General features: G+C 42.9%; 1 protein-coding gene across 6 annotated transcripts in view; it reads left to right on the top strand.

Annotated features, from left to right (window-relative positions):
• RIMS1 (regulating synaptic membrane exocytosis 1) overlaps positions 1-17668 on the top strand; it is a 697371-nt gene that overhangs the window by 645173 nt on the left and 34530 nt on the right. For 5 of the 6 annotated variants that reach the window (XM_029595629.1, XM_029595632.1, XM_029595630.1 and 2 more), the window contains one exon: positions 15633-15774. In XM_029595629.1, coding sequence (XP_029451489.1) covers positions 15633-15774 — 142 coding nt within the window. The remainder of the gene's footprint in view (positions 1-15632; positions 15775-17668) is intronic. The other variant, XM_029595628.1, reaches the window with a different exon arrangement.

The raw sequence follows: 17668 nt of genomic DNA, 5'->3' as shown, positions 1-17668 counted from the left end.
TATCCATTAAAATCCGGGGTTGGCGCACGCAAGGCTGCCCAAAATCAGCAGCCTGCGCGTGCCGAGCCGCGCAGCCTGCCTCCGTTCCCTCCGAGGCCGCTCCGAAATCGGAGCAGCCTCAGAGGGAACTTTCCTTTCACCCCCCCCCCCCCCCCGCACCTTCCCTTCCCTTCCCCTTCCTAACCCACCCCCCCGGCCCTATCTAACCCCCCCCCTACCTTTGTCGGCAAAGTTACGCCTGCTGGAAGCAGGCGTAACTTTGCGCGCGCCGGCTGGCTGCCCCGCTCCATGTTCCGGTCCTGGGGGCTGGTCCGGAGGCCGCGGCCACGCCCCCAGAACGCCCCCGTGCCCAAACCATGCCCGCGGCGCCGCCCCCTAAACGTCGCATCACGTGCGACACGCCCCCAAAACGCCGCGTCACTCCGGGCACGCCTCCGACACTCCCCCCCGACACGCCCCTCCATGCAAGCCCTGGGACTTACGTGCGTCCCGGGGCTTGCGCACGCCGCTGAGCCTATGCAAAATAGGCTCGGCGCGCGCAGGGGGGGTTTGGGGTAGGTTTTCGGGGGGTACGCGCATACCCCTTTGAAAATCTACCCGTATATGCATGGATGATTTCTGTGTGAAAATTAACTAGGACTTGCCCATGCAACTCCCTATTTATGTGTGTAAGTCAGCAAATTTTCTAATATGTGCACCTAAAGGAAATGAACCCATTTTTTGATTACTCCACCAGTTCATCCAGTTCTTCTCCAGGTTATTGAGATTCTTCTGGTTTTTCAGCCTGAACTCCTCCCAGTTCACCAGACCTCCCAACCAGCCAATAATATAGTGTAAACACGTTTCATTTCACTTATGTAAGATAATTAGCAGATGTGAAATTATACAAGTTAAGTGTCAAATCTACGCAGCCTCTTTTAGAATAGCATTATGCCATCCTGGAATGCCCCTAAACCACCCCTTTTTTGCATGCATATATTTGTGCACAAAGCCTTATTTATATGCATATGTTTGATGTTTATAAGATAGCATATGGACATGTACATTATTTACGTGTGCATGTGCTAATTTTTTCACTCACAATCTATTGCAGTGAAGCTGATAATGCAACTTCACTGCAATATGCATGATGCTCATTATTCCTTCTTAGACATACTAAGCAACTCAAGTGATGTCAGTGTGATGCCTTGGTCTCTTTTAAATAAGCTTAGAAACACTTATCCAGTTAGACTCCATAAGACACAATGAGAAAAAATGCAGCAGTAATAAACATATAGAAAACAATGGTTTAAGATGCAATGTATGAATTTCAACAGTCTAAAACTTTAAAAAATAATTAATGTCAACTCTCTGTCTTCATCGTAATCAGTAAATAGCTCTCCTGACCATAAAAGAGTAACCCGTGTTCCTGGAATAGGAAAGCACACCTTTTATTTGCTCAAAACATTGAGTAGTCAACCCCTACAATGCATGGTCTTATAGCATACCACTTTCACTTGCATTGGGAAAGTATACAATATGATGGAAAGCTCTTTTCACCTGCCACTTCTGCTCTGCGGAGGAAATCCAAAGTCATAAGATATATAGGCAACCATGTAATGTAGAAAGGACTTGGCCTCTCTGAAGATAGAAGAGTGATGAGTTCCACTCATTGTTGTCACTGCCCTATTTCATAAAGGCTACTGTTTATTGAGAGAAATGAGCCAAATAAGAAACAAGAGACATGGTCTCTTTGAATAGTTCTGTTTTGCCTTCCTAGCAGTGAAAATGGACTCTGTAAAATTGCAGGGATCACACGCTGCTGATCATTGCCTGACTGATACCTAGCCATGGCAATGCTAGAGGCACTGTGAGCACCATAACCACTGCTGCTCACCACTTCCACCACTGGATCATTTCCCTTTCTCCAGCTGGTCTTCCTAAACCAGCACTTGGGCACTATCCCTTATGGGTCCTTCTGCCATCTCCAATAAGTATCCATGTGTTTCCCATATGATTGTGTGAAGTTTAGTTTTACACATTATTGACGGATCCTGTTTGTACTGTGAACGTGAGTATGAACTATAATAGTGTTTTTCTAGTTTGCTGTGATCTTTTCTAATCCATGAACTAGATGGTGTTTCCTTTTTTCTGTGTTTTATACTGATCCAGACCCCATCAACATTTGTTATATCGCTGGGAGGTTGGATCAGGCATCCTTCCTCCGAGCTACCAAGAGGGGGTGTTTATGGATGCCCATATGACCCAATGGCTGTTGGGAGTCTGAGGGGTTATAAGGGGTTGGGAGGTCAGCTGTGATGTATCCTTAATCACCTTTCTATGAGCTTTTTCCTTCACATGTGTGTCAGGGTCCAGTATGGTAGCTTCTGTCTCTGCAAGTTCACTTTCAAGTTGTTTGTCTATCTGAAATGCTCATGTGGCACATGCTGTGTTGTGGTTCTTTGTGTGTGCAGTAGTTTGAATGCTGCATGCTTACTACTTTTGTCTCTGTGTAAGTGCTGTCTCATAATTTTGATTCTGTGCTATGTGGGCAGTCCAATGCTGCATGCAAATAAAAAATACATATTATTTCTGATGTATCTACAACCTCTTATGTCTTACACTGCCTTTCTTTCTAATTTGTGGATTCTAGCTATTATCAGTCTGTGGTCATGTGTGTGTAACCATTTCATTTTATTTGCCTTGTCTTTTCCTATTGTTCTGTAATATATTTTGTGAAATGTAGAGAGATCATACAGTTGCCACTCTAAAGGTCTTGAGTCCTCCAATCTAGTCTTTTGACCGGAGTGGAGCTAACGAAGGCCCTTTTAGATGTGGAGCTGTATGTGCTATCGATTGTCATGCTTTCTATTTCCTGGGTTCTGTTTATCTGTCCTTTCTTATTGTCCTTTTTTTTCTTTTTCATCCGCATCATTATCTGCCACTTGTCCAACTGGAGAACCAGCAAAAGAAGGAATAAAAGACCCTGGAGAAGAGAAGTAATGGTTTCTTCTCAAGAAATACTGAATAGGACCTGCAAGCCCCTAGATGGGATCTCACCTCCTGGAGGAAAAAAAAAATTCAAATCTCAAATTTTTTTTTTTTGACATTATTGATAATAAAGATTTCATTTACTGCATACATGCACTGGGTGATGTCCTTTATTATAGCTATGTGGGAACATGAATGATGGGTATGAGTGCAAGAGTATGTATGCAGGCTGCATATATGTATCTGAGAAATGAAGAAAAGATGAAAAGAAAGAGCGTACAGTATGCAGTCAGTGAGAGAGTTAGGCTAATTGTATAGATTGAACGGTCTCAAAAGTGCTTTTAGAAAGTTGAGCACTGAAAAAACTGCAGTGAGCAAAATGGTATTGTGCCATAAAAAAGTGAAGCTGGTGTTTCTTTGAGAGCAGATTTTCTCCTCATGGTATGTGATCAAGTAAAATGCTATGGATTCTTTGAGTTATAGTTGCTGATTTGCTCATTGCCATTTTAGGGCTATTTTTGGCCCAAATTTCATTTTGGGGGAAGGGATTCATTTCATTTTTTTCATTATCAGAAAATAATGTGTAATATTTGCAAATAGTATGCCTTATTTTCTGAAATGAATATAAAAGAAAATTTGGGGTTTTTTAGGCCATTTTTTTTATTTGTTTCAGACTTAACAAAATGGACTTTTGTGGCTCAGATTCATTTGTTTCTAAATAAATGCATATGCCTAATAAATTATAAGTACTCATTCAAATTTTCTGGAAATATACTTGAATGTCACTTGCAATAATACATAACAGGCCTGTGTATTGAAGATGACTTACTGTGTAATGTCTTGGACAAGGAGCTATATTTTGCTTTGTCTGATACTTTAAATATCTTTGGAAATGAATGACTTAAAAAATTTGTCTGTCTCAAGTTCTTTCTGAACTGCTACAATGCGTTTTGTACCACATAATTATGGGTCCTATTTACTGAGTTGTATTGAAACAGCATGTTAACATGCCATTTTAGTATGAGTAAATACCTGCAGGATTTACCAAAGTATGGGCAGGATTCATCATTCCTCGCGGAATGATGAATCCCGCGAAAAAGAGGGTGAAGGGGAGGGCGGGCCTGCGAAAGGCCGCAGCCGTTCACACTGTGGCGGTGCGATTTCGCCAGCCGCGGTGGGGCTGGCTGCAGCCTTTTGCAGAGAATAGCAACACCGTAAAAGATGTAGCTATTCGCTGCGCTACTGCCGGCGATAATGTTCCTCACATTATCGCTGGCAGCGATGCTGCGGCCGACTCCTCCCCCTCCCTGCCCAGACATCTCCCCTCCCCACCCCAACTCCTCCCCTCCCCCTAATTTGTATTTTATCGCATGCGAAAAGGCCCTTCTCACATGCAATATGGCCTTATCGTGTGCGATAAAGCTTTAGTAAATAACCCCCTATGGTGCCATAGTTTAGTAAATACTGCTGTGCCTCTGTGAACACTTTTCAGGATCTGTTACAGATTTGCTAGGGAGTTAGCAATCTGTTGTAGATCTGATGTATACCTGCTCCTCGAGTAGCAATCTGTATGGAGAAGATGCATGATGGGAGGAGCAAGCAGATAGGAGGAGCAATCTGTAGAAAAGGCTCTGTGTAGCGGGCTCCTGGAGAGGGAGGAGTCAGCAGTCTTGTAGTGTCTCAGATATCTTCTTGCTAAGGAGTAGCAATCTGTAATGAATCTGATATAGTTGTGGGTGGATCCCTGAGCTGATAGCAGATGACCATGCTCTCGGGAGGATACCTCGAGAGGGACCACTGGCTAGGCTGGAGTATGGAGACAGACACACATTAGTTCTTATATTAAACAGGTTATTAGAAACCACCAGAGGTGGCAGTAGTGAGCTGATATGCCCGGCAGGGCTGTAGTCCCTCAGGAACTGGAACAACGATCCCAGGATGGCTGAGCTGTTGAGAAACTGTAGAAAGTGAGTAGGCAGAGTAGGCAGAGTTCTTGAATAGAACTAGATGACAAAACTCATGTACGGTCTCAAGTAAGCTCAGGAGCTGGAAAGGATTAGGCCCTCGAGGAGTGAGTACCTGGTTCCAGGGAAAGCTCTGAGAGAGTGATGGTAACCCACATTTGTTTGCAGCAGCGATAGCTTCCAGGCAGTAGAGAATCTTCAGAGTGTCCAGGAACATAGCCCTCGAGGAGCGAGTACAGGTTCCTATCTGTAATCTCAAAATAAAGAAAAGAGTGAGACCCCCGAGGAGCAGGTACCTTTGGTAAGTCCGAGGAGGCAGAGTAGCTTGGATAGGGAAACCTTATCCCTTCCTTGCTAACTCGAATTGTTAGTGTTTTTAAAGGCCTTTAAATATTGGAAGCAGATGACATCATCTCAGGGGAACACCCCTGAGATTCACACCCTTGCTGGTACAAGAGTCAGGACACATGCACATGCATGCCCTAGGCATCAGGACGAGCTGGTGGGAAGAGAGAGAGAGAACAAACCTCTGGAGGTAACATCATAGTAAGCAACTATATATATATATATCTCTATAGGAAGCCCACCTAGTAACTCGAGGTGAGGTTTAGGTAGTAATGTAGGGGTTAGGGGCCGCTTTGACATGCAGAGTGAGATGTCCTTTGGAGTGAGGAAACTCACACAAAGATGAGATTTGTGCAATGTTCTCTCAACCTAGCTTGATGGACTCTCTACCTGGGTAACATCAAGCTAGCTTGAGAGAATATTGTACATATCTCATTGTTGTGTGAGTTTCCTCACTCCGAAGGACATGAAATCTTCACAAGAGTGTACTGTTCTGTTTGTACGTCTCACTCTCCATGTCAAAGTGACCCCTTACCACTACATTACTACTTAAACCTCCTATAGAGATATAAATAGCTGCTTACTATGGTGTTACCTCCCAAAGTTCTCTCTCTCTCTCTCTCTCATCTTTCAAACACTTCCCCCAATCCTCCCCTATCTAAAAATGCCCAAAACACAACTTGCAAAAAAATCACAACTTCCATTATGGGCATATTTATTTATTTAAAACCTTTTTTATACCGGTGTTAGTGTGACCATCACATCGGTTTACAATATAACAAAATGAATAGAAAATACAATTAACAAGGGAATAAAACAGGTGGGTGAAGAGAAACGCGGGAAACCAGCATAGAAAGATAGTACAACTGGTGCAGAGTTCTTAACATAGGTAACTATTGGAACATATCATGTTGGATAATATCATGAATGCTAGTTATTATATACATTATATACATTAATAGAACATAAAGATCACAGTGTACGATGGTAGAAGAAGATTATTGATGGTTATAGCAGGAGGGTTTGCTAGTCAGGAAATGCCTGTTTAAATAACCATGTTTTTAGTTTCTTCCAAAATTTGAGAGAACATGATTTGAGACGGAGTGCTGAGGGCAGGGTATTCCAACGTGAGGGGCCTGTGATAGAGAGGGCACGTTCCCTTGTGGTGGAAAGGTGTGCTGTTTTTAGAGAGGGCACGTGAAGGGTTCCTTTGTTGATTGTTCTAGTGGGACGATTAAGGTGTGCAGAGGTGAAAGGAAGGTCAAGCCAGTTGGAGTGCTGGGAGTAAATGGCTTTGTGGATGATAGTGAGTGTTTTGTAAAGAATGCGAGAGGGGATGGGGAGCCAGTGGAGGTCTTTGAGAATGGGGGTTATATGGTCTGTTTTACGGGCATTAGATATGACTCTTGCCATAGGGTTTTGGAGCATTTGGAGAGGTCTTATTGTGGAGTACGGGACACCCAAGAGTAGAGAGTTGCAATAATCCAGTTTAGATGTTAATGTGGTTTGGATTACTGTCCGGAAGTCATGGGAGTGTAGTAAGGGCTTGAGTTTTTTTAGTACATTAAGTTTAAAGAATCCTTCTTTGAGGATGGAGCTGACGTATCTCTTGAGATTTAGTTGTTGGTCCAGGAGTACTCCAAGGTCACACATATCACACAGCTTAACACCAATGAAAAAGGTGTAATTATTTTCGGCATTAAAATTGTACGATAAGGCTTCGCGAAACTCACATTATGGTGCTTTTCACATGCGTTAAGGCTTTTTCGCATACGAAAACGCCTTAACGCATGCGAAAACACCATAATGCGAGTTGGAAAATAACCCCCTTAGTTATCTAGCTAGATCCTTTGGAAAATTGTCCTTAATAAGGATAATTTTAAACAAGCTGTATAGGGCTAAAGTCTGTGGGTACTATTTGCTAGGGGTGTGCATTCGTTTTGAACTTAAATGTAAAACGCTACTTTTTTTTTTTTAACTTAAAAAAGTGATGAGGCGAAAATGATCGGATTTCCAACTTATTCAACATAGCTATGTTGAATACGTTGGAAATCGCGATTTTTGATCCAAAATAAAAATTTAAACCCCTCACCTTCCTTAATCCCCCCCCCAAAGACTTACCACAACTCCCTGGTGGTCCAGCGAGGAGTCAGGACGCCATTTCTGAACTCCTTTGCGAGGAGCACGTGACGTCGGTGCCACATCGGAGTGACGCGGCGTCACGTGATTCCCCGCGGGTTCGTTCCAGGACCCTCGTTCAACCCAAAAGGAACTTTTGGCCAGCTTGGGGGGGCCTCCTGACACCCCCAAGCTGGCCAAAAGGCTACTTTTCCATGGGCCACCCTGTATTTTCTTAAGCAGGTGTAACTTTATGTGACGGGATTTCCACACAGACTTTCAAAAATGGAAGGTATCCACATGCATCCTTTCCCTGCCCCAACTCCACCCTCAAGAATGGCTACTCTGTGTGTAAAATATGCATGAAATCATGTTCCATGTATACTTTTAGAGGCATAGACACTGCCTTGATTTTCAAATGGAGATTTACACACAGAAATTGGGGATTCTGTGCATAAAACCTGCCTGCTGAGATTTAATGCTAAAAAGTGCAGAGTAATGCATTATGATGTAAAAAACCAAGGGAAAGGTACAGTATTGGACATGAAATTCTTCTAAGCATAAAGGAAGAGCAGGATCTGGGGTGATTGTATCTGATGATCTTAAGGTGGCCAAACAGGTGGGTAAAGTGACAGTAAAAGCCAGAAAGATGCTTGGATGAATAGGGAGAAGAATGGTCAGCAGAAAAAGGGAGGTGATATTGCCCCTATATAGGTCCCTTGTGAGACCTCACTTGGAACAATTCTGGAGACCGAAATTTCAAAAGGATATAAACAGGAGGGAATCAGTCCAGAGGGTGGCTACTAAAATGGCCATTGGTCTTTGTTCTAAAGCATATGGGGATAGACTTAAAGATCTAAACATGCATTCCCTGGAGAAAAGTGAGATAGGGGAGATATGATAGAGACATTCAAATATCTCAAAGATTTCCATGTACAAGAGGTCTTTAAAGGAAAGGAAATTCTAGAAGGAGGGGTCATGTGATGAGGTTAAAAGAGGGGAAGACTCAGGAATAATCTTATTGCTTTAAGGAAAGGGTGATGGATGCATGAAACAGCTTCCTAGTGAAGGTGGTGGAGACAAAAACAGTATTTGAATTCAAGAAAGCATGGGTTAAATACAGGGAATCTCTAAGGAAGTGATGGGAATTATAATGCTAAACTAGTTGGACGAATGGGCAGACTAGATGGGCCATACAGTCTTTTTCTGCCAACATGTTTCTATGTTTGTATGAAAATCAGTCCCATAAGTCTATGGTCTGAATAGCCCAGTTGAAAGGAGGAGGATTGCTATTGAAATTAGGGAAAGTAGTATCCAATCCATAATGTTGCAAGGAACACACCTATTGCCTAATAAACAATAACAATTACAACCATCTTTATAGATTCAAAAATTGATTTTAAGGAGAAACAAATTATAGTTGATCTAAAAGCTACATAGACTATAGTTAATATAGTAAATTAATATAATTATTCTATAATAATATATATGTTTCAAATAATTTCATCTTTCAAAACATATTTATTGAGCATAGCAGACAGGTTTCCAGTAAGCTGATATTAGGTTATGACCTATGAACTAAATAAGAGAAATAGGATATGTCTTCTTCTGCTCATAAAAAATCATCAAGTTGGGGAACTTTCAAGATGGCGACATAGCAACTCCCACTGCTCTGAGTCCTTGTACCTGACTCTCTGCTTTTGTTTAGCTACAGTGTTTTTCATTGTTCCTTCACCTTGTGTGATAGTCAAGAAAAGGAAAGGGAGGTGTGTGGCCACATCTTCCCCAGCAGTGACTGGTCCTGTGGACTTCTTTGTAGTGGCGGCAGTTTCAATGGTAGCCTTGTCCATGGGCACTATGAAAGGGAAGTGGTGCCTCTACATACTCTAGATTTGAGTATATCATTGAGCTCCACTGAGAGAACACCTTCTCCAAATCTGGCAGTCTCTTAATCCAATGGGGTAGATTTTCAAAAAGCTCGCCTTCGCGTACTTTTGTTGGCGCATCAGGCGCAAACAAAAGTACGCTGGATTTTAGTAGATACGCGCGTAGCAACGTATCCACTAAAATCCGGGATCGGCGCGCGCAAGGCTATCGATTCCGTATAGCCGGCGCGCGCCGAGCCGCGCAGCCTACCTCCGTTCCCTCCAAGGCCGCTCCAAAATCGGAGCGGCCTCGGAGGGAACTTTCTTTTGCCCTCCCCTCACCTTCCCCTCCCTTCCCCTACCTAACCCACCCGCCCGGCCCTGTCTAAACCCCTGCCTTACCTTTGTCGGGGGATTTACGCCTCCCGGAGGGAGACGTAAATCCCCGCACGCCAGCGGGCCACTAGCGCGCCGGGATGCGACCTGGGGGCGGGTCCGGAGGGTGCAGCCACGCCCCCGGGCCCGCCCCCGAAACGCTACGTCCCGCCCCGAAAACGCCGCGCAGATCGGGCCCGCCCCCGACACGCCCCCCTCGGAAAACCCTGGGACTTACGCGAGTCCCGGGGTCTGCGCGCGACGGTAGGCCTATTGAACATAGGCGCACCGGCGAGCAGGGCTCTGAAAATCCGCCCCAAACTGATGTGATATGTCAGTATATATAAATAAATAAATAAAGAATGTGTTCTGTTTGCAAAATCTCTGGTGTTTGCATTGGAATCAATCTGGGAAGCTATTAAGAGCCTAGAGAGAGCTGTAACTTCTCAAATAGCTGTGGTGGTTGGGAAAATCATGTTTGATTAAAGAATTGGAAGATTTCAAGCATTCAACTGATAAGTGTTGGTTGGCTCTTAAGATTAAGAGTAATCAAATTGCTACAGTTCATCAGTCCTTAATAAAAGATAATGTTCAGCTTTTGGCTAAATGGGAGAATACTGAAAATTCCCTAAGGTGGCTGAATTAATGTTTTATACCTTTTTATAGGTTTCCTAAATTATAAGCTAGACTGAATTATAAGTTAGACTGATTATAATTCCTAAATTATAAGTTAGACTGATTTCCTGGTATGAACGCCTTTATGTCTGCTGATTTTGTACTTTGCACTATCATGTATATAGTTATAGTTATAATTATTATTCTATTCCATAGCATCTACTCATTGATGCTTGTTATATCTTAGGGCTCCTCCCAAAGATTATTTATATGTTGCCGAGTTCACTATGTTATCTGTTATATGTAAGGGCAATGCCCAAAGTTTTGTTTCACTGTGAACCGATACGATGTGCGAACGGATATCAGTATATAAGAAATGTTAAATAAATAAATAAAGAAAGAAAAAAATGCTCCATAAATATATGAGTCAAGTCTTTAAAGTACCTGCTCAAGCTCTTCTGCCATTATGAGTTTATTATTTGCCTTCTTCTAAAAGAGAAGAGTCTGAATGTGAGAAGAAGGGAGAATTGGTAGTGTCAGAGGACAATCTGGACCTAACCACCATTTTAGAGACTTCTAATTTTAAACCTGCAACTCTTTTAGCTTTATTTGTGTTAGATCTTGATTGAGACTGGTTACTAAAGTCTGATGTTTCTAGGATAAGGTCAAGGATTTTGCAAATAGGGGCCTAATGTTTTCTTAAATTTCCCTGTAAAGGTTTTATTAAATATAAAGATGTTGCCTATATCTTCTTTGATCATGCACAGTTGACATTGTTTGTAAGTACCAAGTATGTACAGTGAGGAATGATTGAATCCCTGATTCCAATTCCTATAATATCATCTTTCTAAGAAAAATAGTTCTCAGTTACATTTAAGAAGCTCCATTGCCTTAATTTCTTTACATAAATGCCTTAGGTTGTGTCTGATAGTCCCTCTTATTGTGGACTGTGATTTGATTACATTGTGTAGTTTTTGCTTTATGATTATTTCTTCTTTTTTGAACTGTGTTCTTCTCAAGATTTCTTGACGTGTACATTTTTGAAACTTATAAATAAAGAAAAAAACAGGAGAAATAGAACTCCCCAAATCATAAAAGCATACACATGAACTATGCAATTAACATATGTGGTGAGAATGTGTGAATCTGGGAATTCTGTAATTGTACTGCTATTGAATGTAACTTATTTTCACACTGGCATCAGGTATTTACAAGGACAGATAGTATATGGATAGATAATAGAGTTAAACGCCTGGTTAAGGCCAGTGATACAAGTAAAATTAACATATTGAATCATGCATAAGTTACGATTAAAATTAGGTTGAGCTCAATGGTTAAATATAAAAGCAGCTGGAGAACTAGTAGCTTCCATTTGTAAGACCCCCAAATCATTAACACAGGGTTTCTAGGAACTGGTGACCCACAGCCAGTTTGGTATACAGTTTAACCACAATAAATATGCATGACATAAATGTTCATACATTTGAGACCCTGAACATGCAAATTGATCTCATACATATGCAAGGTGATGCATATAGGGAAAAATAATCCATGCTGTAGTTATACGATGTTAGGATCTATATTAGGAGCTACCATCCAGGAAAAAGATCTAGGCATCATAGTGGATAATACATTGAAATCATCAGCTCAGTGTGCTGCAGCAGTCAAAAAAGCAAACAGAATGTTAGGAATTATTAGGAGGGGAATGGTGAATAAAACGGAAAATGTCATAATGTCTTTGTATCGCTCCATAGTGAGACCGTACCTTGAGTACTGTGTACAATTCTGGTCGCCGCGATGGAAAGGGTACAGAGAAGGGTGACCAAAATGATAAAGGGGATGGAACAGCTCCCCTATGAGGAAAGGCTAAAGAGGTTAGGGCTATTCAGCTTGGAGAAAAGAAGGCTGAGGGGGAATATGATAGAGGTCTTTAAAATCATGAAAGGTCTAGAATGGGTAAATGTGAATCGGTTATTTAACTCTTTCGGATAATAGAAGAACTAGAGGGAACTCCATAAAGTTAGCATGTAACATATTTAAAACTAATTCAGAAAATTCTTTTTCACTGAATACACAATTAAGCTTTGGAATTTGTTGCCAGAGGATGTGGTTAGTGCAGTTAGGGGCGGATTTTAAAAGGCCCGCACGCGCCAGTGCACCTATTTTGCATAGGCCGCCAGTGCGCGTAAAGCCCCGGGACGCGCGTAAGTCCCGGGGCTTTCGAAAAGGGGCGAGAGGGGGCGTGTCCAGGGGCATTCCCGAAATAACGTGGCGTTTCGGGGGCATGCCGCGGCGTTTCGGGGGCGGGCCCGGGGGCATGGTCGAGGCCCCGGGACCAGAGGATGGAGCGGGGCTGCCGGTGACGCGCGCAAAGTGAGGGGGGGTTAGATAGGACCGGGAGGGGTGGGTTAGGTAGGGGAAGGGAGGGGAAGGTGGGGGGAGGGCGAAGGAAAGTTCCCTCTGAGGCCACTCCGAAATCGGAGCGGCCTCGGAGGGAACAGGCAGCGCACGCTGGGCTCGGCGCGCGCAGGTTGCATAAATGTGCACCCCCTTGCGGGCGCCGACCCCGGATTTTATAAGATATGCGCGGCTACGCGCGTATCTTATAAATTCCAACGTACTTTTGTTCGCACCTGGTGCGCGAACAAAATATAAAAAAAACAATATAATATAAATATAAAATATAAAAAAAAATATAAATATAAATATAAAAAAAACAATTAAATACATTTCTTGCAAAGTTAGAAGACAGTTTCATTATCCATTATTTAACATGATAGCCTTAGATGTTTCTACTTGATGCTTCTGGGACAGGCTTTCCTTTGTGGGACTGACAGGTGCTTCCTAGTGATCCAAATTGGCATCTGTTATAGACAGGATGCTGAGTGCAAAGAACCATTGATTTATCTCAGCTTAACATTTTTTATATACTTGTGTAACCCCCTTCATAGGATCATCCCAAGGATGAGAGGCTCACAGTAAATTCCAGGGCCAAGTCCCTGACTCATTCTTTCAACTTCTTGGTGTGATTCTCTGTTGGGGAGAACAAGTTACATCCAGGGCCCAAGGAGTTGACTGATTCCTTAGCTGCTTCTGTGCCAATAATTAGTTGGTTCACGATGATGTTCTTCAATACAGTTTTATATATTATCCATTTCTTCTGTATGGTATCTATAATTCATAAATGAAGCTTTCAATAGATGAATCTGTTTCCCTGAATTTCTGCTTGAGGTCTCCTCTGTCCCCTTCTGCATTCTGGAGCTGTCCCTGGGTGGGTGGTAAGGTGACTAGGATTCTCTTCAGCATCTGGGATCTACTGGTTTTGCTGGTTTTCATAAGATAACCAGTGTTCCACTTGCAGTGCCTTAATCTTGCTGGTCCATATGTAGCTCTTATGTTTGGCAATATATGTTTTAATGCAGCTTTTAGTCTGACCAATATACAATTTAACATAGGAGGAAATGACTGCATACACAGCCATGGCTGAATTGCAATCAAAGCAACTGGGTAATACATATTAAAAATGTAATTGAGGGTGATGGAAAGGTATACATTCCAACATGTTTATACAAACTGAACAGGCACTGCATTTAAATAGACCATTAGAGGCAGGCACAGCAGATAAGATAAATAGCATAGGAGATTCCAACTGATCTCGTTAATTTTTGCCCTTTGTAAAAGCAAAAATTGGTGGATTTCAGAACTTGTGGTTTTATAGTAAATATTGGAAAATCTTCAGATGCAAATAGGTAGAGAAGCTGTGCTTGAAAATTATAACTTTCCTTTAAAACTGTCATTTTCTGATTTACATTTTTACATTAAAATGTAAAAATTGACATGCAAAATACACTGTGATTGAACTATTGACATGAAAAATCAAATAGAGCTAGAAACATTTTGATAAATTGCTATTTATTATACATGGAGGGGGTAATGTTGTAACAGGCCACATAAATTTACAGGATGTCATACACCCAGGTTACACCAGTTTTCAAAGCTTTGAAAATTCTCCAAGTAAAACCATGTGAATACAATTATACCTGTGATTTAGTACAAGTTTTGCCAAGAAATTATGAGCATACATGTTAAAAATAACAAAGTTTGCAAGTAAGTCCCAACCCTGCCCAGAATCCACGTCCTGGAATGCCTCTCCCCTATGTGCTTAAAACTATGCACATATACTGGAGGTAATTTTAAAAGGAGCTACAAGTGTAAATGTAACATACTATCATGGTAATTTTAAATAGCCATTTATGTGCATAAAGTGCACTTACATATGAATATCCTATGGACAATTCAATGGCATATATTGTAGCAATTTTCAAAAGCTCACATGTATAGAGTATATTTACATGTGTAAAACCCAATTTAAGAGTGGAAATGCTTTGAAAAATCAGACCCTTAGATGGTAAATTTCACACTGGCCTGGGGGCACAGTTTTATGCAGTGGTCAGCCCAACATCTAGCGACAAAGCTATTGTATAACATAGGTGCATATATGCATGTATGTTATAAAATAGTCTGGCTATGCGCACATGTGCATCAAATATTAAGTGGGCGCGCTTATGTGCGTGCAAATCCTGCTTCTACCGTGTAAGTCAGGGAATTTTAAAAGGGGTGCACGCTGATGCCATTGCCAGTTCAACCAGTTCATCCCCAGTTTGTACAGTTAAGGGGTAGGTCCTCCAAACCCCCCTAGTATAAAGCCTTCACTCCCCCCCAGGTAGTCCCAATCCTTAAAATCTTACAGATCTGCCTATTTTTCTTTATTTTATAACTTACACCTCCTCTATAGCAGATGTAAACGGATACAGCAGGAGATCTGGGTGCGCGCCCAGGCATGTAAATATTTATGCAAACATCTCTGGTTCATGCCCCAAAATGCTCATGTCCTGCCTAGACCACACCCACACCCCGCCCCTTTTTGAAATCTTTGGAGATGTGTGTGCTGCGGGAGATACACACATATCCAGGCAGCTTCTAAAATCTGCTTGGCACGCATGAGCCCGACTTATTCATGCATCCCCTACTTAATTTGCACCCCGAGCTTTTAAAATTCACCTTTTAGTGTTTGCATGTAATTTTACAAGCAGCATAGTCATGCAGTTTTCTAAAGAGCTATTTCTGCTGATAAAGAATTACTTTGCATATTTTTTGACTTGGTACTTTATCTTCTCTTGGGTTTCCAGTGCACCTGAATACTTTGTGCAATAGGTGTACATCATTCATGATAGTATAATTGAGGACACATATATTGTATATTATTTGTGAAAAAACGTATTGCTTACTTCACTTCTCAGCAATTTAGAGACAATATTCTAACAGAGATGCAACAAGAAAACTGTAACTTGAAATTACATATACAATTCTTTTTTTTCAGAAGGTGGCAACAAGAAATTAAAAAGTACTATACAGAGAAGCACAGAAACAGGAATGGCAGCAGAAATGAGAAGCCGCATGGTTCGTCAGCCAAGTCGGGAGTCCACCGATGGAAGTATAATTAGCTATAGCTCTGAAGGAAAGTAAGTAATTAAAGCAAAACTAAGCACATGCTGAAACCTTTTAACAATGATTGACAGAGGAAGGTGCAGCAGGGAGGTTCTGGAAGCCAAAGTTGGTAGATAATTGCATTCTCAGAAATGCCCCCCCCATTCCACGTGCATTCCATGCCCCTCAAAGACAGGCTGCACTCCAGAGTCTGAATGCACGGATGAGACAATGGTGCCGGGAAGAGGGTTTTAGATGTGTTAGAAATTGGGGAACATTTTGGAGAAGATGGAACTTATTAGGGATGTGCATCCATTTTCCACGGATTTGTAATCCGCAACTTATTTTTTGCTATCTGTTAAATACGTGGGGAGGCGAAACGCATCGCGACTCCCCACGTATTAAACAGATTTCTGTTTTATTCGGCCTCCTAAATAAAAATGTAAACTCCCCACCCTCCTGACCCCCCCAAGACTTACCAAAACTCCCTGGTGGTCCAGCGAGGAGTCCGGGAGCCATTCCTTGCACTCTCATACCCTCGGTGCTGGTTTCATCATGGCGCCGATGCCTGTGTCACAGGGGCTACCGCTGCCATTGGTCAGCCCCTGTCACATGGTCACCAGCGCCATCTTGTGCTCCTACCATGTGACAGGGGCTGACCAATGGCACCAGTAGCCCCTGTGACATAGTATGGGCAAAGGCTATCGGCGCCATTTTGAGTCCTGGCGTCAGATGGCAGGTCGCTCCGGGACCCCTGTTGGACCCACAGGGACTTTTGGCCAGCTTGGGGGGGGGCCTCCTGACCCCCACAAGACTTGCCAAAAGTCCACCGGGGGTCCGGGAGCGACGTCTTTGCACACCGGCCGGCCGATGCCAATACTCAAAATGGCGCCGCTCGCCGTCATAGTGAGGGCAAAGGCGATCGGCGCCATTTTGAGTATTGGCATCGGACGGCTGGCGTGCAAGAAAGAGAAAATGAATCCCATGATTATGAAATGCTGGGGTTGGAATACCAAATGGGGGTATTGGAAAACTTGGAACAAAGGACCTCATTTTCCAATATCACATTAAGGGGTGTTTCCCATGCAAATGAGGCTTTTTTGTGCAGTGGGGAAACCTTGCATGCCATGATGTTTTTGCAAATCCCAGTTCACAAGAGAGAGCAAGAGAGCAAGAGAGAGAGAGAGAGAGAGACTTGCTATAGTGTCTCTTCCCTAGACAGCTATTTGTATCCCTATGAGAGGCTCACCTAGGGCCTTATTTTCCAATATCGCATTGGTAACGCATTAGGGGGCGTTACCAATGCAAATGAGGCTTCTTTCGTGCAGTGGGGAAAAATCGCGTGCGGCGATGTTTTCACCATTCACGAAAACAGTAGCGCCGCACGCGATGTTTTCCCAGTGCACAATGATTCTTTCAGAATTTTATCGCAGTGCACGATATTTGCCGGTTTCCCTTATCGCGGTGCACGATAGTTTCAGGCTCGAGAGAGAGAGAGAGACACAGACAGACAGACAGACAGACACTGACTGACTGACTTACTATAGTGCCTATGCCCTACATAGGTATTTTAACCCCTATGGGAGGGCCACCTACTAACTCGGGGTGGGGATTAGGTATGAGCGTCGGGGGTTGGGGGCCACTTTCGCATTCCACATGAGACCTACGGACAGAACAGTGGTCTCTAGTGCAGATTTGCTGGCCGTCGGAGTGAGGACGCTCACTCCAAGCGGAGATTTGGCCAACATTCTCTCCACCTAGCATGTTGTTGCCCAGGTAGAGTGTCCATCAAGCTAGGTAGAGAGAACGTTGCCCAAACCACTTCTTGGAGTGAGCGTCCTCACTCCGACAGCCAGCAAATCTGCACTAGAGACCACTGTTCTGTCCGTAGGTCTCATGTGGAATGCGAAAGTGGCCCCCCACCCCCAA

The sequence above is a fragment of the Rhinatrema bivittatum genome, chromosome 3, assembly GCF_901001135.1.
Source record: "Rhinatrema bivittatum chromosome 3, aRhiBiv1.1, whole genome shotgun sequence".
Taxonomy (NCBI): domain Eukaryota; kingdom Metazoa; phylum Chordata; class Amphibia; order Gymnophiona; family Rhinatrematidae; genus Rhinatrema; species Rhinatrema bivittatum.
The sequence above is the reverse complement of the archived record's forward strand: the minus strand, read 5'-3'. Positions and strand labels throughout refer to the sequence as shown.